Source organism: Phytophthora infestans, genomic scaffold (genome assembly GCF_000142945.1).
Source record: "Phytophthora infestans T30-4 supercont1.13 genomic scaffold, whole genome shotgun sequence".
Taxonomy (NCBI): Eukaryota; Oomycota; class Peronosporomycetes; order Peronosporales; family Peronosporaceae; genus Phytophthora; species Phytophthora infestans.
The window spans coordinates 2,580,437-2,604,989 of NW_003303746.1; the positions used below are offsets into that span (position 1 = coordinate 2,580,437).

A 24,553-nucleotide genomic window follows, 5' to 3' on the forward strand; every position below is an offset into this window, starting at 1 on the left:
CAATGCCAGTTGAGAGCTTACAAGTGCTGCATGCAGCGTTGCGCTTAGAATATGCACCCACAATCCGGCTCACGTTGTCACAATAATAGTTGGTCCGAAAAGCGGTGCAACACAACACAAAACTAACCTGCTTCGTTTGGTACCTGCACTCACGACTGACCAAGAAAGCCGGTTATGTAGTCGAAAGAATGAAAACGTTGCCAATCATAAGCTGGAATTTACCTTCTTTTTCGTATTCTACAGCTAGACACTCCACAAGCACATTACTTCGCATTACGAGCGCTCCATTCGCGGTCGAACAAGCTGAGACTGCGCTGCGCCGTCGGCACGACGTCGATCGCCTTGACCATCACACATTCAGGCTTCTCCAGCACCCACGAAATGGCATCAGCAATATCTTCGGACACCAGCGGCTCGTAGCCCTCAATGAACCGAGTACATATTCTTGTCGAAGCCGACGCGTTGCTCGTGGAAATTCGTCACTACAACACCAGAACGCACCACCACAACCTTGATGTTCGTACCGCAGAGTTCATTGCGAAGCGAGTTCGAAAATCCCTCCTGCGTCGCCTTGGCCATATAATACACAGCTTCACCGGAGAACGGCGGAGCCTCCAGCGCAGTCACAGACGTCACGTTCACGATCACACCTCGCTTCTGTGCGAACATACCGCCCTGGTTGAGTGCCGCATGCGCAGCGAACAGCACACCGCTTGCGTTGGTCCCCACCATCATGGAGATGTCACCTATCGACTGGTCTTGAAAGCATGCCGGCGCACCGAGCGCAAGACCAGCGTTGTTGATCAGAGCGTTAACAGGTCCGCCGAATTGCTGGACCGTGTCGGTTATAGCTGTCGCCAACGCGTTGCTATCATGTACACCGACCGAGAAGTACACGACACGACCACAGCCTGGCACAACCTCATCAACGTATCCCTGGACCAAGCGAGCAACGCCAAACTCGCTCTTTCTCGAGCCAACTGACGGACGTCGGAATGACAGCGTTGTTTCTTTCCTTCAGTGGCATAGAAGAAATAGGGAGAAGGTGGGGTACACTTTGAAATGGCAAAATTGGAATAGATCGCAATAGTTTTGATTAGCCCCTGAGCTGGATTATGCTCGACATGACCAACGGCGTCTTTATTGTGGTGTGCAGGGCTGTACTGTTGAAAGCACGCCGCGTCTATCTAAAATCATTGCGGAGCTCTATGCTGTCCATGAATCGGTCAAAGCTGCCCAGTACGGTGTCAAATACAACAGCTCTCGGACCGGTTCACTGTCTGTTTGCATCGAGTTCTTGAGGTCCTTGTTGGCCAGCAACTCAAGCGCCCGAAGCATCAAAGGATGCGTAACTTCATCGTTGCTGTGAATACCACACGCTTCCTGTGCGAGCTGCTGAACTTGATTTGCGAGAGACTGCAGCTCGGCTGTGTCTTGACACGACGTCAGGATGGCTACACCCGCGGCGAGAAGCCCAAACAGAGGCGCGAACACGTCCGTGTAGTACGTGATGCCTCCCAGCCACTGACCCGAACGCTGCGCTTCTTGGTTCAGAGTTAAAAGCGCACTAACCACAGCCGTCAGTACTTGATCACGCAGGTGACGCATCGCCTCGCCGTCTTCAACTGTACGCGCCAACAACGCGTGCACGAGGTTCTGCGCCAGCACGTCTTGCTCAGCGAAGTAGTTGCTGCTTTCAGACTCAAAGATGCGGCGGTACAGATCGTCCCAGTCTTGAGCCTTGACGCCAGCAGCGCCGGCATAAGCCGTAAGCACGCTGGGCGCGTCGACGAGTTCGAACAGCACCTTGGCCAGACAAGCCGCGCCGTGCTCCGTGCGCGCGAAGCAGACAGTCATGTACTCCACCGCTAGAGGCAGCACCGTCGCATCAGACAGTGAGGCTGTAGTGGTATCCGTTGTCTCTAAAAGAGCACTCTGTACTGCGTGACGCGCACCCGCTCTCACACGCACGTCGTCGTCTTGAAGCAGTCGCAGTGCACTCATCCATCCAGTCAGTGGTAGTTCAGCACCTGTGTCCTGCTTCGTATGCAGGAGCAGAAGTCCACTACGATGGAGAACAGAGGCAGCAGCTTGACGGAGAATCAGAGGCTGGTTCTCGTCGGACCGCAGCTCAATCTCCTTGGACAAAGTCAGATACAACGCGTCCTTCTCGCTGTTCTGGTGAGACGCCATGAGAGCGAGTAGCTCCAACACCGGCGCTAAAACTCGAGTGTCCGCCGAGATGCCGAGCATTTGCGTTAACTTGGTCTGCAGTTGCGCTCGTTGCGTCTGCGTATCTGCTATCGCTTGATGCAGCACGCAACGCACCAGCAACTGCAGCTGTCGCGCTCGCACCTTCGGGTGTGTCTCGGTCAAGAACTGGGTGATCAAAACCGTCTGCAGTTCAGCAACAGCCTCCGAACTAAAGCCGTCAATAACCAGCTTGTTCGCGAACTGCTTGGCCGCCTTCTTGCGGATCTGAAGCACGTTAGACACCAGCATCTTCTTCACAAGAGCATCCAGTTGCCGACCCGTCCACAAGCTGAACCAGATCGCCACTAAAGAGCGATCCAGCACGTACATACCCGGTCGAGTAGACACAAGCACCGCAGCGTCTCGATCCGAGTCGCATCTCTGCATCAGCTGCCGTTCAACTTCCGCTTGAATCTGCTGCGTAGTCTGCACAAACGCGTCCTTACTTGCGTCATTTAGCACTGCAGCCACTTTAGAAGCGTCCTCGGCGTAGAACCGCAACACCACGTCCACAGTGGCGACTATCTCGGCTCGGATGGCAGGGTTAATGGTCTCCTTCTGACCTGTCCAGAGCCACATCGTAGAAGGCAGTAACTTGGCTACAACGACCTCCAAGAACGCCACTTGTGCGTCCTTCGACACGGGTGTAGCTCTCTTTCCTCCACCTCCAACAGCCAAATATTTCGTTGCTAGATGGCGGATTTGAGCCAGAATTCCGTGAACATAGTTGTGTGACATGGGCGACGTAGCGGACTGGTCCTTGGCACTGCGAACGCCTTGAGGTAGCTCGGCACAGAGCATGGATAACACGTAGGCAGCGTCAGCATCACTCACGATAGACGCCACGACCTTGGCGGCCATGTGTCGGATAGCCATCGTCGGCTGCGACGCGCACTTGATCACCAGAGGAACAAAACTGGCCAGTCCAGAGCCGTCACAGGGTGACGCAGGAGCGTCTGCTACTCGTTGATCGTCCTCATCACCAGGACGTAAGCGACTCAAGAACAGCAGCAGCGGATACAGTCCAGGCGGCGCTGCTCCACCCAGCGCGCTACTCTTTTTGTCGGCAGTCAATAACTTAGTCAGCTCACGAGCCAGGAAGCCACGCAGCTGCTGGAAACGCGAGAAAACGTCGTCGCTGGCGACTTGTTGGTGTGTTCCTCCGTCTGCGATGCGTTTGTCGCCGATCGCACGTTGTGTGGCCGCTGCGAAGAGCATCATGGACGAGTTGCGCACAGCCCATGACCCGCAGTCGAAGCCACGCACAGCCAGCTCGAACATGTCCACGACATAGCGTGCCACATCTTCCGCTAGCACGCCGTCTTGGCAAATGAGCTTGAGGATATTCAGCGCGTGCACTCTGGCACGCCACAGCGAGTGGTGTTCCTGGTGCGTGTCCCGCCTCTCCGCCGCGTCCGTGTCTTCTCCTGCGAGACGCAGCAGCGTCGACATGACCTTGGGCAGAATCACAGCAGCAGAGTTACGCGGCTCAGCACGAAGAATCGCCACGAAGCTGAACGCGAAGCCAGAGCTGCGACGCAAGATAAAGTGCTGCTCCGATCGCTCCAAGCGCTCCAGTAAGCGATCAGCCCAACGAGCAGGCAAGCCTCCAAGCACTAGGCTCTGCTCTCCGTGCGCCAGGAACGCGCGACAGACTCCTTCGAACGCCTGGTACGCTGTCGCAACTGCGCCCTTGTGCTTGAGCTCAAACAGCGAGTTCAGCAGCGTCTCGCCTCCACGCTGCGCCATCTCCGCTGTAAAGAACGTGACGCTATCTGACGTTGAGTTGGAGCTCGGGAGAGGTACGCGACGCATCAGCAGCTCGAGGATAGCGCCACATTCACGAGCAGCCAGCCAGCTGCCCACCACAGCACGTTGCTCTGCGTTCCCGTCTTCCTCTTCCAGTCCATCGCCGTTCTCAACGATCAAGTGGCCGCGACAGTCCACACGTAACGCAGAACTCGACGTCTTGGCCACAGCACTAACCTCGCCCACAACACCTGCAAACGAAGCCGACAGCTCTTTATCCCCAGCGCCTGACGTCGCGTCACCGACCACAGCAAGCGACGCGCGCATCGACTGGTGAATAGCGGCGAAGATCTGCGTCATCGCAGCCGGCCAGTGCGCAGCGTCACTACTGGAGAGCGTGTCAAAATCGATGTTGTCGAGCACGTAATGTAGCGACAGTAGAAAGCCATGCACAAGCGGAGACTCGCCTCGGCGGATTTCAGCCGGGCTGAGCGCTTCAATACGCGAGAGAATCACTTGTGTCAGCTGTAAAACGAACGCCACGTCGGGGTTGGTACTGGAAGCTTCCGTAGCAGTACGTTCGGACTGCTGGAGCGTCAGTCCGTAGCGCTGCATGGCTGCGCTGCACTTCTGGAACAACAGCCGGATGAACATGGCTCCAGCGTCGCTCTCACGTTGACGCGGGCTGCCACAGAGACCGACAGCCCAATCCACGAGCGTGCGGAGTTCTTCAGGCGTCGAGTAGCCAGGAAGTTCGTCCGGATACAAGTCGAGGACTGTGAACGCCAGCGACCGGATTGAATCCCACGCACTGATGAGCATGTTGAGCAGCGTCGTCACCATTTGTCCTGTACGCAAGAGACTTGGAGACTCTGACTCGAGACCGAAGAGCTGGACGTACAGCAGAAGCACCTCCAGTCCCAACGTCAATCGCTGAGGAAGAGCACCAGGATAGACGGAAGAGACGACGAAAAGCTCCACCCAGTGCTTGAACGACACAGCAGCCGCCAGTTCATCTCGCCCGGCGTGCTCCGAAGACACAGACTTCTTACCGGCGAGACGCATGGTCTCCTTGATGCGAATTAGAACCGTCTTGAGGCCAATCAGCGTGTTCATGCGGCCAGCAGGGCCGATTTCCTTCCCGTTTACCACTAAATAGCACTTGACAAGGCGCAACTCATCGTCCGAGGGCATACTAGTCGACTTGAGCGACGCACACAACGCATCAAAAGCGGTTCCTCGCGTCTCTGTCTTGGCGTGACGAAGCCCTCGTTCAATCTCGTGCATTGACACACCAACCAGCTTCTCTGGAGCCATCTTCTTACGTGCAAACTTCAGCACTTCCAGCTCCGCCCACAAAGCGACGTCAGCCGCGTCTCCGTCCTGTTCCTTCGTGGCTTCCACTTGCAGCCGCTTGATCAACACTGGGACACAATCCGAGTCCTTCTTCAAAAGCAGAGGAATCACGTACATGGCTACACGTGAGCGTAGATTGGCGTCACTTGAGAGCAGCACTTTAACCACATCCGGGAGCCACAGTTCTCGCCACGCAGCCACAGACTCATCGTCTGTCTTCTTCTTGCTCTTGTTGCCTCCACTGAGATCGTCGAGAATCTGTGCAAACAAATTGGCAGCGGCTGGTGCAGCGTAGTCTTTTTGGCCCACAGCCGAGAGCAGAGACGACAGCAGCGCTGGACTCGCTTGAAGCACAGGCTTGGCTCCAGCTTCAGCGACCAAGAGCGTGAGCGACCCGTACTTGGCTCGGCTGGTAGGTGGGAGCTCTACTAACCGTGACAAGATGGCGTCACTCCAGTCCTGGAAACCTTCGGAAAGCACGAAATAGTGGACGATATGAGCGAATACTGTAGCCATGAACTGGTTCACCTTCTTCGAGGGGTGTTCCCAGTTCAGTAGCACTGCAGTCGTGAGGTTCGTAAGCGTCTCCACTGCCAATGCCGCTGGGTATTTATCACTGGAGTCTCGGTCTTTCTTTTGCTGCTGTAAGATCGTCACAGCACGACGGAGGAACGCTTCGAGGACCTGGAACGCAAACAAGCGCGTGTTGTACGACTCCTGGTCGCAGAACTGCTGGACTCCAGTAAAGATCGCGTCCAGTACACTCTGCTCCGTCTTCGAGTCATCATCCAGCCCGAGATTCGTCGCTGGAAGAGCTAGATCTTGATTAGCCAAGCTGTTCAGCAACCCACGACACACTGCGAGTCTCGACAGGTCGCCAAAGGTCTCCACGTCCTTCTCAATATGCGCTCGAAGCTGGGGGTTAGTGCACGCATCAGACCTGATGATACTCAGCTCTGGATACGCAGTCTGTAGCAGTAGCTTCGTTGCGTTAGAGCTGATCGTCAGCTGCAGCAGCATACGCAGCACCAAGCAGTACGCCAAGCCTGCTTGTGTGAGTAGATCTTTGTGTACCACATTAGTCTGTAGCAGAAGGACACAGTGTCTCACAATACGGAGGAAAGCCTCCGTCAGTTTGTCCAAGTTCGTGCCTCGACACTGCTGCAACCGACTGTCCAAAATCTCCTTCATCGTCGCTAATACAATTACGCTCTTGAGAGCGTGGCCACAGCGCTCTGAAGCAGCCAAAACGACGTTCGTTGAGGCGGCAGCTTCGGTGTCTTCCTCGATCTCCTCGCTCTCTTGATTAGCTTCATGGTACTCCACAATGGGGGCTCCTAGAGCTTCTAGTTGGTCTGCACAGCACGTTACGAACTGTAGCAGATGTTCAGCGTCTCCATTCTCCCCTCCAGTCACTGGATTCTCCACTAGGATGCGAGCAAGATACGGGAACTCCACCAAGTGCAGCATGCGGTCTAGTAGAGCGACGCGCTGCTCAGGTGTCTGATTCTGAGTATCTGATTCTGTCCTCAATGAATCCAAAAACGCTCTTAGCTCTTCGGCTGCTACAACACGCAGCTTACTGGACTCAGACGCCTCACTCAGTGCCAGGACGTCCAGGATCAGCCCTAGGTTCTTTCGCAATGGATACATGGGCGGAGCCACGCTGAGTCGGAACACCAGTCGCCAGATTGAAGTTCTTATGTTGCTATAATCTGATTCCGCATCTGATGGCAGCAACTTGCACTTGGACCGAAATAGCTGCAACATCTTGAGTTGCTCATAGAGACTGTATTTCGCTGAGCACAGCGCCTCGTACCACGCCGTCAGGTCGCCACCACCAAGCACTGCGGGTAGTTCCGCGTTCACAGGTACATCTGCCAGTACCAGACGCAGGTCTACGCCATTGGGGGCCACAGCGCCGTCTGCCTGCGTCTCCTTAATCACTCCTTTCCTCTTCTTGCGGACCATTTTACGGGAAATGACTGGCCGATAAGAGTTGAAGATGGCTACATTCGATGGTCCAATCACAAAAGAGCCATTTCCGTCAGTGTATAATACACGACTTCTTTATTCTCAGAAACGCAGCACCACGAAGATGGCCACATCTGTGAGCGCGAACGAGGCCGCTAACGCACTCCGCAGGCTCAAGCAGCGTCCGCAGACGAAGGTCGCATCTACCGGGAGAGGAACAGCACAGTCTTGCGTCGTGCGGGACACCAACAAGCGTCCGCGAGTGGCGTCTTCGGTGGGCAAAGAGACGCAACACAAGAAGAAGACGGAGACGGTGCTAGCGTCCGGACCAGCTGCCTTCTCGCCAGGACAAATAGCTTACGGTACGTGTAACTCACTGAGCTGCGCGAATGCTGCGATATTGGCAATATTGTCCAACATATAATCTGTTTTCTTACCTTTTTTCTTTTAAATTTAGGACTGGAACAGTGGCAGATTGGAGAAGAGAAAGCTCAGTTCCCGATTACCGGCGTCGAACTTGAGATTGAAGACGAAGGTGGCGGCCTAGACATCACAGCGGACCTCGCAGTTATTGGCCGCAGGAACGAGCAGCTGCAGCTCAGCGTAGCGTCACTCAAGCACAGGTTCTCTATGCGAGAGGAAGAAACACACCAGTTGCTGCTGGGACTGGGCGCGTTGAATGCAGTAGCTAATGAACTGGCGACTCTGCAGAAGGAGTATCAGGAGCGATCGTCGAAGAATGCAGCGCTGATTCAGGAGTCGTTGACCCAGATCTCCAACTGCTCGGCCCAGGTGGACACTCTGAAGCGCTGTCGAGGACTGACGGCCTCTCAGCTGCAGAATTTCAGACACGAGTGCATTCAGGAGATGAATAAATTGGTGACAAGACTCGGAGACCTCGCGAGCGCCACAGACCAAGAACCAGAACCTTTCGACGTGTCGATGGGTGAGAAGCGGCAACAGATCGATGAGTTAAAGGAGGCAGTGTGTGGCTACCGAGCACAGGTGAGTCACGACGGCTCAGTCGCGTCAGCTCCGTCGTCCAGTAGCACAGTAGGACGTGTGCAAGTGGAGACGACGGCGCGGATAAACCTAGCACTAGCGCAACTGGACGACCTGCACGCCGAGATGTTCCAGCTTAAGCAGGCGTTAATGCAGGAGAACCAGTCGCTCCGGCGGCAACTTGAGAATCTCGTATCGAGGCAAATGGCTCAAGTCCGAGAGGTGCAGGACAATGAAGCCGAGCGGATTACCGAGGAAATGGACGAGATCAGGTCGGGCATGTGTGGGATTCTTAGAGACATGCACAGACTCAAGGAACGCACGAAGTATTTGGTGCCCAGTATGGCGCGTGTGGGCCCTAGATTGTCTCGAAGTAATCCAATAGGACCCGTGCCACTTGAACCCAGGGCGGTTGGCGCTCACAAGGACGACCGGTGGATGAACATTCCTTCTGCAAACCCTCGCAAGACTGGCTACTCGATGACTATGGCTACACGGCAGTGTCACGATGAATTACCTCATTACGAGCATGGGTTTGATAACGATAGCTACTGTCCTGGAGTGATACAAGGCCAAATGGCACGCCCAGGCCGCCCTCGCAGCGCCGGATCTAGCAACTCAAGCGCAGGTCATTCAGACGACGAGAACTGGCGGATGTTTTCAGCTGAAGACGCTCCAGCGGCGGACCAGCGTCTGATTCAGCCGTGCGAAAGCCCACACTACTCGTCGTGTTCGTCGAGCCTGTATGGCCGTCTCAGCGTCTACGGAGGTACGCGACCACCTTGTCTAGTGCAACCGGACGTCCCGTGTGTCCAGATCCACTGGCAGGGGGACGCCCGTGGAGTGACGGTGTATTAACATTGTTCAATGTGGCTCGTCATCGTAGAGGAGCATGAGGACCAGAACAATTCCAACGCAGAGCAACTGGAGCGGCGACTTCTGGAACAGCATCGACTATTCTGGATTGGCGAAGGTGCTGGGTAGCAGAGAGAGAGAGAGAGAGAGAGAGAGAGAGCGGAGCTGTCCTGCTTCCGTAGCACCCGCCGCATGTCGGGTGACCGACCGAACAATCCATAGCGCAGCGCTTATAACGTAAGGAGACACTTAAAAGACGACCATTTTACGGACACACTTCGAAGTAGGAAACTGCAACCCTACGCCGTTGGTTGTCAGTGACAACCACATTTGTCAGATGTTGCAGATCGGCACCATAATCATCTTGGTTGACAACATTACAGGTACAGGTACCATAGGTACAGTATGTGCATGCACTAACACGTCGGGCACCATAATCCAGCTCAGGGGCTAATCAAAACTTCTTGTGACTTTCAACTGCCATTTACCATCTTGCCATCTCAAGTGCATCACGTCTTCCCAACATCCTCCTCTTCCTTCTATGTCGCTGAAGGGAAAAATCGCTGTTATTACCGGCGCGTCGATGGGCATCGGCGCTGCGACTGCCCGTCGATTTGCTCGAGAAGGAGCGAGTTTGGCGTTGCTCGCTCGATCCAAAGACAAGTTGATGCAGTTGGTCGAAGAGCTGCAGAGCGTGCCAGGCTCCGGTCGTGTCGTGTACTTCTCGTTCGATGTACGGGACAGCAACGCGCTGGCGACAGCTATGACTGACACGGTCGAGCAATTGGGCGGACCCGTTGACGTTCTGATCAACAACGCTGGTCTCGCACTCGGTGCACCGGCATGCTTTCAAGACCAGTCGATAGGCGACATCTCCATGATGGTGGGGACCAACGTAAGCGGTGTGCTCTTCGCTGCGCATGCGGCACTCAACCAGGGCGGTATGTTCGCACAGAAGCGAGGTGTGATCGTGAACGTGACGTCTGTGACTGCGCTGGAGGCTCCGCCGTTCCCTGGTGAAGCTGTGTACCATATGGCCAAGGCGGCGCAGGAGGGATTTTCAAACTCGCTTCGCAATTAACTCTGCGGTACAAACATCAAGGTTGTGGTGGTGCGTCCTGGTGTTGTAGCGACGAATTTCCACGAGCAACGTGTCGGCTTCGACAAGAATATGTACTCGCAGTTCATTGAGGGCTACGAGCCGCTGGTGTCCGAAGATATTGCTGATGCCATTTCGTGGGTGCTGGAGAAGCCTGAGCGTGTGATGGTCAAGGCGATCGACGTCGTGCCGACGGCGCAGCGCAGTCTCAGCGTATTCGATCGCGAGTGGAGCGCTCGTAATGCGAAGTAGTCGCATGATACAGTTGTTGACAACGGTAGATCACGAAAGGGTTAACTCAATTCTGAGTCAGCAAGTTGCTGTTTGTGAAAAATTGAGTCAGAACCATAAAGCGATTATTGCAGTCATTTCATTCTCTCGACTAAACCTGAACTTTTTCGGTCAATTCTTCGTGAGAGTGGTGCGTTGGTGGGTGCGTGGAGCTCAGCTCGAGGATTAAAAACCCGGTCATCACTAACGTGGACCCAATAATACACTCCCACGTGAACGTTGTGCTGTGCATCAACGTGTCCATGAGTCCCGACAGCGGGATCGTGAGCATGAAGCCAACACTCGTCTCCAGTGGCGACGTCCAGCAGACGGCAAACGTTAGGAAGATGAAGTTGGTCACGAACATGACGATAGCGATCACCAGCATGAGGTTTCCTTCAGCTGTTGGTGGGAACCCGATCGGCTCATAGAGCGACGGGAATGGACTGTGCGCGAAGAAAATGGTGCCGACAAACCAGGCCGGGATCGCAAACGCGCCGCTCATTCCCATCATGATCATGAGCGTCGGCGTGTCATTGATCTCTGCGCCCGCAGTGAGAGCCACCGACACGTTGTAGCCTGCGTTCAGCACTGCCGAAATGACCATCATGAGTCCTCCGATCACGCTGGGACTTCCGGTTCCTGCGTCGTCCCCTCCTTGAAACAGCACGACCATCGTCACACCAGCAAACGCCAGCAAGACGCCAAACACTTTCTTCGCCACCACTTTCTCGTTTAGCAAACAGATCGAGAAACAGTACACGAACAGAGGCGCACTGTTGAAGATGGCAGCTCCTGCAGCCACCGTCAAGTTCTGCAACGACGCGAACCAAAAGTAGTCGGCGACGAGGTAGAACACGCCGAGGAACGCTGACAAACGCATCAGCTTCTTCAACGGAACGATCGAGTGACGCTGCAACACGCCAGCAAAGTCGAGTCCAGCATGGCGATCTTCTGTCGTGCCGCAGATGCGGTAGTAAGCGAAGATGAACGGCAACAATAACACCTGTACACATAATTGGTAAGCTGTAATAGAGCTGGTACACTACATGTAGATCTGGACAAGTCTTACGGGTGCAGCGTGGCTGGAGCACATTACGAAAAAAGGTTTCTTGAAATCAACAGCCGTCTGATGATATAAAGGTGTTAGATTGCTGATAGCGAAAGTCATAGTTAGAGGATACTTGTACCTGCAGGTGCTGCACGGCTTCCGCTTGAAAGATAGTCGACCAAATCACCACTACAGTGAGATGAAGTTAGATTGTGTGAGTTCCATAATGGAAAGTATCTTTGTTTCCATCTTACCGAGCAGAGCGAGCAGTCCGACGTGCTTTGTGTGGAAATATTTCTTGGTCTCCTTCTCCAGTTCGATGTCCTCATCTAGCAGCTTGGTGTGCTCATTAGGCACGGGCTTCGTTACAGGCACAACGCCGCTCCTGCGAGACATCCTTACTGGGCTGTGCGCGTCTGCGAGTGCTTCCTCCCAGCGAGGGGCCGCGACGTCTTGGTGTGAGCTCATGGCGTGCGTCGTCCGAAGCAAGATCTCGAATGAATTGATTGGAGATTAAATCCCCCCAGTCATCCCACGTCTTCATATTCAATTTACACCAGCTCATGCCTGTACATGTAGACTGCAGTGCTGGATGTCCCTTTTTTTAGGTCTTCAAACGTCACATATTTACGTATACCACACCACATGAGCTAGAGCCGTTTTCCTTGGCTCCAGTATCCTAACTTCCGTGTGGCGATGGCGACGGTGCGTACGCCGCCCCCGCGGGGCTCGGAGCCCAACAACAAGCGCAAGCGTAAGCGTCTGAATAAGCCAAAGTCCACATCCTCCACCTCGTCTCCAGTGGAGGCGCAGTTGGAGACGCTCGAAAAGTGGTATCGCGCCTTAACCATCGACATGTCGGAGATCCGGCGTGAGGGCGCGCGCGTGCGCATTGAGCTGGAGAAAGTGGACGATACGACCGAAGCCGCAGTGGAGAAGGCTGAGCGATGCGCTGCACAGGCGAAGGCGGCGGTCGCGGCCACCAAAGCCAAGGACGAGGCCGCACAGAACACTCAGGCCAAGCTCCAGGCCGCTAATGCGGAGCTAGACAGACTCCACAAGCGATTTCTAGCTATGGAGAAGAAAATGGAGCGATACAGACAGAGCAGCATCAACGAGGAGTTCCTCATGACGCAGCTCACAGAACTCCAGGAGCAGTACGAGAATGAACTCACTAAAGTACGAGAAGATCATGACGCCGTATTGGACGTTCAGCAGAAACAACTAGACACTCATTTACAAGATGAGAAGAAACAGAAGAAACAGATGGAGAACATGGTCCGCATGATGCAGAGCTTGAGCGAGGAGAACAGCAAACTAAACAAGAAGATCGCGCAGATGGCTACACGCCAAGAGGTACTCACTATGCAGCAGCAATTAGAGGTCATGGGAACGGGGACAACCAGGACGAACAGGGACGTACCCGACTAGATCTCAACACATTCGAGGATAAACTCATCGACATGGAGAGACGCGTGACCAACTCGGAGAACAACGTCCTGGATATCGACAGGAAAGTGGACGACGTGGGCTCCAGAGCGCCAATTGCAGCGCCGACTCATCCGAAGTCTCCGCCGCCACCGCCGCCTCTTCCACGGGATCTGGTTCGTCAAGGAGATGTCGCGGGGATCCACGACGAGCTGCGTCGTATCAACCGTGATCTCCAAACCGTGGGGGTGGATTTCACGTCGCTGGCTAAGCGCACAGAAGCTCATGGGAGTCAACAGAAGCAACGCTTTGAATCGAGACTGCAAGAGCTGAGCACGCAGCTGTTTGACGCTCTTAGTCACGACTCTCGTCTGCATGCGACCGAGATCAGTCGACTCAAAGACGCTATCTTTGACGTGCAAGGCGACCACCGAGAGTTCAACCAGAGGATGAGACGACTGGAAGACGACATGGGAGCAGCTCGAGCGCAACAGCGAGACCGTGGACCGACCAACTGGCGCCACGGACCGAACCCTCCACCAATATTGACTCCTCCGCCGCCGCCAGCCTTCCGCAGCCGTCGAGAGAGACCCTCACGCTATGAGCCAGCACCTGATAACGCAGCAGCTCCAGCGTTTGAGCCTCCGCCTCAAGATCGCATCAGATGGACCCCTCGAAGGAGAAGTCGCAGCTGTAGTCGCAGTCCTCCGCGTCGACCACCGTGGGGAGCACCTGGCCATGATCCAGCGGCTGCCAATGGCCGTCGAAACCCTCGCAACGACCAGCGCTACAACCCAGAAGGTGACAATCCTCTTGCGCCGGGAAGAAACAACGTTACGGAACTAACAAATGCGCCGCCAGTACCCGCCAATCCAGCGCACAACAGGAACGACAGTGCAGAGAACAACCGAGAGGAGCAAGCAGGTCTACCGTTCCGCCGTGTTCGCCAGCCCCGTAGGGCTCCAGAGGTTATCGTCATTGAAGAAGACGACGACGACGAAGACGAAGAAGAGGACGTGGAAGAAGGACAAGCAGCGGCCAGAGCCCCTCCGGACGTAGTGTTGGACGAGGACGAAGCGCGGACAGCCGACGTCGTGATGGTGAACCCACCTGATACCGGCAATACCGAGCACGTAGAAACCAGTGATCTCTTGGAGAAAGAAGCCGACCTACAAACGGGTTTATTGCTGTACTTTTGCTTGGGTGGCGCCCCCGATCTTGATGTCCAGTGGACGAATTGTTTTACCCAATTAAATGCCGACGAGTGTGTGGAAATGCCACGCGCGCTGCGCTTCCAGCGTCGTCATGGCTTCTTACAGAGCTTCCCAGTGTATTTGACGCAGTGTGTTCTCCAAGCAGTGATCCTCAATGGCCAAAACGTGGCGGAGACGAACGATACGAACGCTTCTCGCCCTGCTGGCGCAGTCAACGCCGCTGTTATGCGCGCCAAGTTCAGCACCGTGGTGAAAGGTATCCATCTCTCATGGGCTGAAGCTCTGGTCGAGTTTTTATCCAAGAAAGCTGCCACTTTAGACGAGTTGACGGCGGAGAAGCTGGAACTGGCAGTTAATCCCGCAGGGTTATCCATCTCTGCGGACAAGGACGACGTCATCTACGCCTGGAGTCGACGACAAGAGGCCGTCATGTGGATTCTGGCTCGCAAGCTCCACTACGGATCGTTCTTACCAGCCATGAAGTGCAACGTGGACGCGTCTCCGGCCGTGTATCTGTTCACCCTGATGTTTGACGTGCTCGCAGTATCGAGTGAATGTCCTCAGTGGGGCACCTTCCGGCTGAACGCTTTTGGAGCCAAAGTTCTTGCGTATCTGTGGAACCACACGCTCACCAAGTTGCCGTATGTGTTTTTCGCGGACTGGTCATGGCTGGAAGATCAGTCGACGAAGGAGGAGCTCCCGGCGTTGGCTTTCTGCCACTTATTAGCCAGTATTCTTCTGTGGAACAGCGCGATTGATCACCACAGCTTGACGAACTGCAAAATCTACGCGGCTGCGGTCAAGCACCTTCTGCCCAAACTTTACGTTGACGGCCGGGCGATTCATGACTCCGTGGAGTCGACGACTCTATTACTGGCAGAGTGTAAGGCTACACACATTGAGCTGCTTGATCTGGACGGCACGTTCGCGTCGATCCTCGGGCTGGATGGCTTCTTCGAAGTCACGGAAGCTATTCAGAACAAAATGTTAGCTGTGGCTGCGGCTGCGAAACATTCTACGTCAACATGAGTCCAGTTGTGTACATGTAGTAGAACTTGAAGTATGTCAGGATATTTTTGTTTTTCTATTGTGATATTTGTTTTTGTTTTTCTTACGCCCAAGCTGACGCATGTGGTGTTTCTTCTTGTGAGGTTTTTTTCGTGGTGGGATTGCAAAGCCTGCCATGACCAGCACCGAGCCGACGATACATTCCCACGAGAACTTTGTGTGATGGATACATGTATCCATCAGACCCGACAGCGGGATCGTCAACATGCATCCCACGCTGGTTTCCAGTGGCGAAGTCCAGCAGATCGCTAAGGGTAAGAACGCCCAGAAGACAACCGTCAAGGCACCGCTACTGACCAAGAGGAACACGCCTTCTGCTGTTCCTGGGAACGCGAGAGACTCATGTAGCCATGAGAAGGGACTTTCAGCTATTATAGAAGAAATGTACCCAAAATCCACGGCGGGAACGTAAAGAGACACACAGACCAGCCAGTATGAGTAGTGTCGAAGGGAGAAACTATTAATAACCTCTCGCACAAAAAGTACACGATTGGGATAGTCAAGACTCTTGACCCGAAGCTTCCATGACCACAAGCTTCCAGATCATTGAACGCTGTGGTCTCCGACGCGGTCGACGTGTCAGATGCTACATATCCGTCCATTCGAGGCGCTACTGGCGTTGAGCTGCGCTAGTCGGCGCTTGAAATTTCTCTGGACATTACCACTAAGTTTTCACTCTAAGATTCGCCGATTGAGACTAAGATGACTCGTACGAACGTCGAGGGCATAAGAAAAATAGTATAATAACAATATTACGGGTATTATATTTACGGAATAACTTACTATTGATTTTTCCAAGATAAATATAATACATAACTGTACACAATAATACAATATTTTACACGCTTCCAACCATTTCCAGGAGCGCTGACAACCAACAGTTCTCTACTGCCTTGCAAATACACTCTGCGCGCTTTGATTCACACACTCCCCACTTCTCAATTTTCTCTTTAGAGAACAAGCCACCACTCTTAGCCACGCTACCCACCACGCTACCCACGATGACCTCCCGTCAACTCTGCGCATTTTACTTCAGCGACCTCGGTGAAGGTCGCTTTGAGTGTAAATCCTGTGGGCTTCCTCGGAAGCAGACGCCCGGCACGGGGTACAGCAACCTCCTCAGCCACCTTAACAGCAAGCACGCTGGGTATGCTGCTGGGTTTGCAGAACTTCATGCCACGCAGACGCCAGCACTTACCACGTTTGGTTTTGTGGACGATGTGACGCGCAATATCTACCAATGGATGGTATGGGTGATCGAGAGAAATCTACCAATCACTGAAGTGGAAAACAAGGCTACGCGTGCTGTAGTTACAATGAAGCCTACGACTACCAAGACACTGAAGCGGTACATGCGTCATGTGGCTCTAGCCGTTGGAGCAATCATTGCAAAGGAGATGGGAACTTCCTTTGCTTTAATGTTCGACGGTTGGACTAGTCACTCACTTCACTTCCTCGGCATCTACGCGATCTACGTCTACAATGGTGTGCGCCACCAGCGCCTTCTTGCGCTTTCGCCAATGGAAGACGGCCAGACAGCTGAAGCCCACCTGGATCATTTATCCACCGTACTGAGCGTGTACGAGAAGAACCTGCAGATGGTGCGCTATGTTGTGGGGGACAATTGTGCAACCAATCAGAGTATGGCTACACGAATGGGCGTCCCCCTCATTGGCTGTGCAAGTCATCGATTTAACCTCGCGGTTAATCGATTTCTACAGGATTATCAGACTCAGATAGATCTGATTCAAAACCTGATGATTCAGCTGCGTCATGTCAAAAATGCTACTGCACTGGCAAAGGCGACCAACTACAAGCCTGTTAAGGCAAACACTACGCGCTGGTCGTCTACATTCCAGATGATTGACCGATATTGCAAGATCCGTGATGCGATCCTGACGGTGGAGGCTGTTGAAGAGTTTGTGCCTCGTGGACATGCGCACCGCCGCGTTAGAGGTGTATTGGACAAGCTTCGTGAGCTGGACAGTGTGTGTGTGAAAATCCAAGCGGAGTCATGCACGCTTGCCGAGGTGCGCCTGTTGTTTGATGCGTGTGCTGCTAAGTATCCTGTCATGGCTAACTACTTAGCGCCAACAGCTGAGATTGTTCACTCGCCCCATTTCGAGTCTGCAATAGTGAAGCTGCAAAACGACCTACCCCTCTCCGCGGATGAATTACATGCAGTCGACAGTTTTATTTTATCTCCGTCTACCGCACAAGAGGAAGTGCCGACTGCGGCGGACTTCGCGACCTCCATCCTCCGGCAAGCCAAGAAGCCGCGGCTTGCATCGCAGGCGTCTGTCGAGTATGATCCTCTCCTGCTCTGCGCTCCTCCGACAAGCAACACGTGCGAGAGACTTTTCTCTGAGTGTAAGCTTGTTTTTACATCGCTACGTTCATCTACTTTACCAGCTAATTTTGAAACGGCCATGTTTCTTCGTGCTAATCGCCGTATGTGGAACTGCTCCACCCTTCTCGGTTGCATCAAAGACTAAGTGATAGCAAAATATTGTGATTATTGCAGTGATTATTATTGTGTTGCCAGGTATTGCAGTCTTTATTACGGATGTGATTCACGCAAAATAACACTGGGTATTGTATTTCCCATGCCCTGGTGGCTCCTGCTTGGCCGACTGCCACGGACACGACTAAGCTACTTGACTCTGAAGTTGACCTAAAGAAAGAAGCCAACCAATCTCGACCTGCCAAATACGCGAGCTTCGTTGCGCTCATCGGTAAGTTACGCGATCAAGTGTTGTGTGTTCTCGCCACGGTATCTCACCGGTTTGTAGATGTTAGCACTCATCTGGTCCTGGGTCTTGCAGGCTGAGGCTTCGCAGTCACTCCAGGTAGCCAAAGCATGTCTGGTTGTGTATATCAGACACTTATAAACTATCCACTGTTTGTGCAGCTTTTCTTCAACAAACCCTTCTTCTTAGCGTGTTTCAACCACGCAGCTCCGGTACGCTGTACTAAAGGATTCATGGCGTTTAAGGAGTTCTCACTTGTACATCTCGTAGGTTGTGCTCCTCCCCATGATCGTCGGCTATTACAAGCTGTACGAAAGTTCAGTTGACCAATACGCAGACTTGGTTGACATCTTGCAGCGTCATTCCGTGATCCCTTTACCCAGACTGGTGTACATTTCGGATGTTCTGAGTCTGATTTACCTGATCTCGGACTTCTTTTATTATGCCGCTTTGAGTCAAGTGAGTGTAGCAGCGGGTGTAGCCATCTCCAACTCTTCTCCGCTATTCGTGTACTGCTTGTCCGTCTGCTTCTTGAACGAGCATTTGAGCCTCAACAAGATATTGGGCGTGCTCACTGCATTCTTCGGTGTCATCCTCATCGTCATGTTCCAAGACGGTAGTGGATTCGGTACAATTGAAGCCACAACGATCGTCGCGGGGATCTCGATGATCATCTCGTCAGCCATCTACGCTGGTTACCAAGTGGCTTTGCAACTAGCAGTTGGAGACGACATCACCGACACTTCGACACTGGGAGAAACTAACGAGGGCCCTCATCGGGAGGGCCCTCGCACAAAAAGTACACGATTGGGATGGCAGAGGAGATAGTCAGTAAGTACCAGTATAATACCGGTTATAAAAACCGTTCCCGTTTCAAAAACCGTTCCCGTTTTAAATCGCGTTCCCGTTACAAATCGTGTTCCCGTTACAGCGAGGCCGTGGGGGTATGCAGGAAGAGAACCTTACTTATATCAGAGAGAAAGAGAGGAATAGACGTCGTTTAAACACATTCGTAATTCCGTCAATACATTGTGGATGACACCAAACAACAAACCGCAGAGAAAACAGGTATTTTTCACATTAAAAAGAAGAATTGTAACGGGAACGCTAATTGTAACGGGAGCGCAAAACCAAAGTTGAAGAGCTCGACCAATTAAAAACGAGTAAGCATAATTTTGTCCGGTCAGGTAGTTTATTATCTTCCATTCATTTAAGCTACCCGTACGTGTCAATTCTAAGCGGGGTGTTCCCTCATCTTGTGGACTCGTAGCGAGCTCTGGTGCTTGAACACATCAGCGCACACCACACATTTGTACTCACCTTCCTCGTACTCACGTTTGCGCTTCTGTTTGTTCGCAGCCCCCTTGGTTTTTTTTCGCAGTAGAAGCGGTGTTTCCAATTTCTTGACCCTTCTCCACCTTTTTGCCGCAAAACTTACACTCACCGTGTTCAGGAAGTGCGTCTTGAACGATATCTGGTGTCCATTTCAATTCTGCGTAGGTAAGGTAGCAGTAAATGCGGTAGCTACTTGTGGTGTACGGCATTCAGTTGTGTATGAGGTCACCTCTGAAGAGAACAGCGAATCCAACCGGAATGTCCACGACGCGCGCCTTGGAGTTGTCTCTTGCAGTAAAGCAACCAGCATAGATGCGGAGCTTCGTGCCGGGCTCCAAAGCTAAAATCATGCTGGATGGAACACCATCCGGGCGAAGGTTACGGGCTCTCACCAAGTCACTCTCTTGGTAGTCTTGGTGGGGCTCCTGTTCTGAGCCCCCAGGCACCGACCGCATGAAAGAGAAAACACCAGGCTCCCACCCAGGGCGCAGCATGGCGACAACCACCTTTAGAGCCTTGCTCAACTCCCTTAGAGGCGCTGACAGCGTGCGAGAGCTCACGCGCGTTCGCTGTCGGAAGTTGTCGTCTTTACCACCCACGCGATTAAAGAAACCATTGTACGGACGCGCTTTGGCTTCCGCTAGGAGCGACAGAACTACCGTATCAGGAAGCACAAGGCTCACAGGCAGATAGCCATGCGGAAGCAATGGCCCTGTTGGTAGTTTCTCCATTTGAGGCTTTGGAGATCTGAGAGTGGTAGATGTAACGGGAACGCGATTTGTAACGGGAGCACGATTTGTAACGGGAGCGCGATTTGTAACGGGAACGGTTTTTGAAACGGGAACGGTTTTATAACCGGTATTATACTGGTACTTACTGACTATCTCCTCTGCCTCAAGACGCATGTCTGCAGTAGTAGCTTCAACATGATAAGATTTACAATATCGAGGGCAAAATAGGATTCATTATTTAGACGATGTGGGACTGTGGCACGCTCGGAGCTCGATTAGGAGGCGTTCTCGACTCGGAAAAATGTGGTCGGGCCGTGTTGGGAACAATATCGGAGATCTGGTAGTCGTGCTGGCGCTGCTGGTACTGCGGCTGCACCAGCGACGTATCCACGTAGCTCTGCGGCTGGCTTTGACTTGCAGTCTGTCGCGTAGGTTGTTGCCTTTGCAGGTCTTCCCATTGCACCTGGTTAGAAGTTGGATAGCGCTGTTGGTTGAATGGCTGTTGGTACTGAGTCTGTACGGCTGGTGTGTCCATATTAGCGTATTGCACTCTCGCAGGCGTCATGTCGCCTGTATGACGAGGCAACACGTCCTGCTCGTCGCGGTATCGTCGATCCAACGTGTGGTACTCGACCGTAAACCGGAACTGGAGCACTACGGAGAAGCCGAAAACCACCAATGTACCAATGAGGTAGCCCCACCAAGCCCCAGGGATGGAGTAGACCAGATCCCCGCTCGAGTTGTACGTCCTGAAGCGCGCCAGGTCGTTAAATGTCGGATAATTGCCGGCAAAGTATCCGATCCCCCAGAACACGAGGAATGCCCCAACTAGACTCGTGCCTGCTATGAGCGCTGGCTTCTGTAGCCACAGGGCTAAGCCACCGCCGATTATGGCAAACACAGCGACCAGCACAATGAGAACGCTGGCCGGATGAGACGGAGCGAACTTGTAGCCGAACGACGTGTTGACGAGGATGGCGAGCGATGCACCAGCGACCGCTCCGCCCATGAAGATGCCCACCCAGTAGATGTACACGCAGATGTAGCCAATGATAATGCCACCGACTACAAAGGCGATCCACGAGGCTGTAAGCACATACGTCTCGTCCTTAAAGACCTTCTCGAAGATGACGGCGATGACTACACCGCCACCGAGGAAGCCTAACGCATAGACAGTTGTTTGCCATAGACGATACCCAGCTACGAGCAGTAGAGCACCGACTAGCAGCGCTCCAATAGCCAGAATAACGCCGTTAATGTCCATTCCATCACCAGAGTCGAAGATGGTCTTGACCGTTGCGGTGGTGTCGTCGTCCGATATGGCCGAGACGAGCTGCAGGCATAGTAGTGCTGGCAATAACGAGTGCAGCGTCACTGTCATGATGTATCGATGAAGTCGAGTTTTGAGCTCCAGCAAGGAGATTGAAGAGTGAGAGAGGCATGCATCGATCGTTTTCGAGACACCTGTCCAACGTACCGCTGCGGTATTGATAGAGAAAAAAAATCCAGGGATCTGCTAACGGTGACGAAACTGTGGTGGACATCCTTCTACACGGAGAATAATCAAGCGACGGAGATAAACTGTGAGTCTGTTGATCAAGGAGATTATGCTTCGTGTTGAAGTCGCTAGACATGAAGACCAGAAGACCACTAGGAGGAATGCATTACGTTTATATTATCCCACGAATGCGTGCCCAACGCTGCCTACAAAGTACACGCAGGACAAGCCCCAGACATTCAGAAACAGCGCCATTCGCGTGTCTGTTTGCTGTCGTCATCTTACACGGCTGCATTGCCGGTGGATTTCGAGATGGCGTGGGTTTCTGACTTGCCGCTGTGGTCGTATCCGCGCGCCGTCTTCTTGATCTGTACGTTCATGCCTAGAATGAAGAGCACGATCATGCCAGCCAGGTATCCCCACCAGGCGTCCGGAATATTGTAGACCCAGTCGCCCTTGTCGTCCTGGGCTCGGAACTGCTTGAGATCGGCGCCGTTCGGGTAGTCGCCGGCGAAATAGCCGACGCCCCAGACGCAGATCGTGGCGCCGACGATGGCTGTAGTGGCGATAAGCACAGGCTTCTCCAATTTGAGCGCCAGGATGCCGACCATGATGCCCAATACCACCGCCAAGACGACCAAAATCACGTCCGGATTGTCCGGATAGATCTTAATGCCCACCGACGTGTTGATAGTGAAAGCAAGCATGACACCGCCTGCTGCGCCGGCCAGGAAGATGCTGGCACTGTAAAGCATGAGCACGACCACACCGGCAATGACGCCGCCGACGGCAAAGCCAATCCACGAAGCCGTGGGCATCCAGCTCATGCTGGCGAAGGCCGCCTCGATGATACCAGCGACGAAGAGGCCACCGATCATAAAGGCGCAGCAGAAGACGGTGGGACGGAAGAGTCGGTAGCCCGCTAGGCACACGACGCCGCCACCTACAACAGCGATGGCTGCCAAAACGGCTGGCCCCACTTTGACGCCTTTGGCTGAGCTCAGCAGCTCCGTCACTCCCTCGAGAGAGCTGGAGCTGTCGTCGGATGGGTCGTCGACGCTGCCACTGGCGCTCCCACTGCCCACGACGGCCATGGCGCAAAGCTGTAACAGCGATACTGCCAACAAGTTCTTGGCCACGTACGCCCCGGACATTTTAAAAACGACACAAATCGTAGCGGTTGAAAGCGAGAATGACTGATGGATGTGTGGAAGAACGCCATACCGGTATCTGAAACAACCTGATTTGGATCGTCGTACAGTGTACTTAGTCAAGATGGGCTCAAAATCTAAATAAATGTGGGTACAGGTTCTACCGCTAAATAAAACTATAGAAAACGGTTTAGGCAACTTTTTCGAAGTTGAAGGCCATGAATACGACCTTTAGCACTGCGCCCGAGATATCTACTTACTCAACCGTTGTTAGCTACTTAAGTATCATACTCGTTCTTTTGATGCCATTGGTATGTGCAGTTGTGGGCCATAACTTATGGTGCAGAGCTCAGGGCACTGACAATGACATGCCTGTCTTCGGTTCAGACACGTTGAATAGCTTCTTCGTTGATGAAACATACTACGACGCCATTTTTGATTAACTATCGAGCCTCCCCAACGACAATTTGGAAACCGATTGACTCTCCTCTTGATAAGTGTTTTTCGTAGATCATAAGTACAGGAAGAGAGCACAGCTGCTCTCTTCTAGAAATACAATGCTAGGCGACCAGCAGCAAAATTAGCGCCGCTCGGCATAGCAGAGAAAAACAAAACCGTGAATTACGCAACCTGACCTGCGGCTCGGTAACAAATCTCCTTGCTAAGAATCGCTTCTAGGTTGCAGGACACGTTTAGCCTAAACTATAAGACATTGTGGCTTCATCCCCCACACATCCCAGACGATCTGCTTTCAGCCAATCCTAGAGCTCAAAATTGAACTTTTCGCCAATCGTGCGCGAGCTGGGACGTGGAACAGAGCAGCAGCGCTAAAGTATGCGGTGAGCTCAAGCCAGTACGGTCGCCGTTGTCGACAGAAGGGGGCAGGGGCAGGTGGCGGGCGTTTAGTGACGTCGACCTTTGCGTCTGAGTATGGTGTCGCCGTTTGGAACCCGTCGCCCCAAAAGGAGCGAGAAAGAGAGCGGCGCGAGGGAAAGAGAGTGAGCACAACCGGTCGGCTGGGGTTTCTGCCATTCTCGATCGCTTCTGGCCGCCCCCAAAGACACACAAGGCGCCGCAAGCTTCCAGAACACCTAGACGACAGGCACAGGACTACAATGCCCATGAAGAAGACAGCCCCGAAGAGCGTGCAATGGTCCACCGTGACCGTGTATGAGTTCGGCGTAGCACTGGGAGGCAGCGCCGTCCCGCGCCGTGGCGGCCCGTCAATCGGCCTGGCCCGGACGCCGCAGGAGGTGTGGAGCACAACGCTGGACAAGGTGCGACGCTGTGGGGACCTTGCGCTTACGCGCCCTGGCTGCGCTGCAACCGAGGAGAAAGAGAACGCGGGCAGTGCGGACCGGAATGAGCAGCGCAAGCCCCGCGTGCAGCGTGCTCGAAGAGTGCGTTGGCTGAAGCCGCTGGAGCGCATCACGATGTTGACCAAGGCTGGCTGCAGCGAGGAGCGCATCTACCGCATGATGATGGAGAGCTCCGACATCGCCATGTCCAGGAGGCTCTGCGTCTCGATGCAGCGGCAAGTTTCTGCATGAAGGGAAGTCAGTATCGCTAAGGAAATCGACTTGTCATGAGCAAGAACGAGAGTTGGGGGCGGCTTTCTGCCTCGTGCTACGGTGCATCGAAGAGGCCACGAGCAAGTAGAGTAAGGATCACAATGAAGAACTATTTACTATTTTATAGAGGCGATTTAGCTGCTGCTTGAGTTTTGTGAGCCTGTTGGACACCAGTTCGTCTGCTTTCCTCACGTCATC

At 53.5% G+C, this 24,553-nt stretch overlaps 10 protein-coding genes across 10 annotated transcripts; 5 read left to right on the forward strand and 5 right to left on the reverse strand.

Annotated features, from left to right (window-relative positions):
• Positions 1–263: 263 nt before the first annotated feature.
• Positions 264–1,027, reverse strand: PITG_08528 (uncharacterized protein; the record flags this gene model as incomplete). Its single annotated transcript, XM_002903850.1, has 3 exons — positions 264–413; positions 460–921; positions 1,001–1,027. The coding sequence occupies 3 exons, from the start codon at positions 1,025–1,027 to the stop codon at positions 264–266; spliced, it is 639 nt and encodes a 212-aa protein (XP_002903896.1).
• Positions 1,028–1,119: 92 nt separating this feature from the next.
• On the reverse strand, positions 1,120–7,329 carry PITG_08529 (uncharacterized protein; the record flags this gene model as incomplete). The annotated part of the gene is made up of 2 exons (XM_002903851.1): positions 1,120–7,057; positions 7,100–7,329. 2 exons carry the CDS (start codon positions 7,327–7,329, stop codon positions 1,207–1,209), a joined length of 6,081 nt encoding a protein of 2,026 aa, XP_002903897.1.
• A 117-nt stretch (positions 7,330–7,446) lies between these two features.
• Positions 7,447–9,318, forward strand: PITG_08530 (uncharacterized protein; the record flags this gene model as incomplete). Its single annotated transcript, XM_002903852.1, has 3 exons — positions 7,447–7,694; positions 7,790–9,103; positions 9,221–9,318. The coding sequence occupies 3 exons, from the start codon at positions 7,457–7,459 to the stop codon at positions 9,316–9,318; spliced, it is 1,650 nt and encodes a 549-aa protein (XP_002903898.1).
• A 412-nt stretch (positions 9,319–9,730) lies between these two features.
• Positions 9,731–10,270, forward strand: PITG_08531 (uncharacterized protein; the record flags this gene model as incomplete). Its single annotated transcript, XM_002903853.1, has 1 exon — positions 9,731–10,270. The coding sequence occupies one exon, from the start codon at positions 9,731–9,733 to the stop codon at positions 10,268–10,270; it is 540 nt and encodes a 179-aa protein (XP_002903899.1).
• Positions 10,271–10,670: 400 nt separating this feature from the next.
• Positions 10,671–12,077, reverse strand: PITG_08532 (Drug/Metabolite Transporter (DMT) Superfamily; the record flags this gene model as incomplete). The annotated part of the gene is made up of 4 exons (XM_002903854.1): positions 10,671–11,564; positions 11,631–11,687; positions 11,749–11,798; positions 11,864–12,077. The coding sequence occupies 4 exons, from the start codon at positions 12,075–12,077 to the stop codon at positions 10,671–10,673; spliced, it is 1,215 nt and encodes a 404-aa protein (XP_002903900.1).
• Positions 12,078–12,305: 228 nt separating this feature from the next.
• Positions 12,306–12,741, forward strand: PITG_08533 (uncharacterized protein; the record flags this gene model as incomplete). Its single annotated transcript, XM_002903855.1, has 2 exons — positions 12,306–12,581; positions 12,682–12,741. The coding sequence occupies 2 exons, from the start codon at positions 12,306–12,308 to the stop codon at positions 12,739–12,741; spliced, it is 336 nt and encodes a 111-aa protein (XP_002903901.1).
• Positions 12,742–14,311: 1,570 nt separating this feature from the next.
• Positions 14,312–15,280, forward strand: PITG_08534 (uncharacterized protein; the record flags this gene model as incomplete). Its single annotated transcript, XM_002903856.1, has 1 exon — positions 14,312–15,280. One exon carries the CDS (start codon positions 14,312–14,314, stop codon positions 15,278–15,280), a length of 969 nt encoding a protein of 322 aa, XP_002903902.1.
• Positions 15,281–20,373: 5,093 nt separating this feature from the next.
• On the reverse strand, positions 20,374–21,541 carry PITG_08536 (uncharacterized protein; the record flags this gene model as incomplete). The annotated part of the gene is made up of 1 exon (XM_002903857.1): positions 20,374–21,541. The coding sequence occupies one exon, from the start codon at positions 21,514–21,516 to the stop codon at positions 20,374–20,376; it is 1,143 nt and encodes a 380-aa protein (XP_002903903.1).
• A 264-nt stretch (positions 21,542–21,805) lies between these two features.
• Positions 21,806–22,830, reverse strand: PITG_08537 (uncharacterized protein; the record flags this gene model as incomplete). The annotated part of the gene is made up of 2 exons (XM_002903858.1): positions 21,806–21,839; positions 21,919–22,830. The coding sequence occupies 2 exons, from the start codon at positions 22,785–22,787 to the stop codon at positions 21,806–21,808; spliced, it is 903 nt and encodes a 300-aa protein (XP_002903904.1).
• An 864-nt stretch (positions 22,831–23,694) lies between these two features.
• Positions 23,695–24,345, forward strand: PITG_08538 (uncharacterized protein; the record flags this gene model as incomplete). Its single annotated transcript, XM_002903859.1, has 1 exon — positions 23,695–24,345. One exon carries the CDS (start codon positions 23,900–23,902, stop codon positions 24,332–24,334), a length of 435 nt encoding a protein of 144 aa, XP_002903905.1.
• Positions 24,346–24,553: the final 208 nt, after the last annotated feature.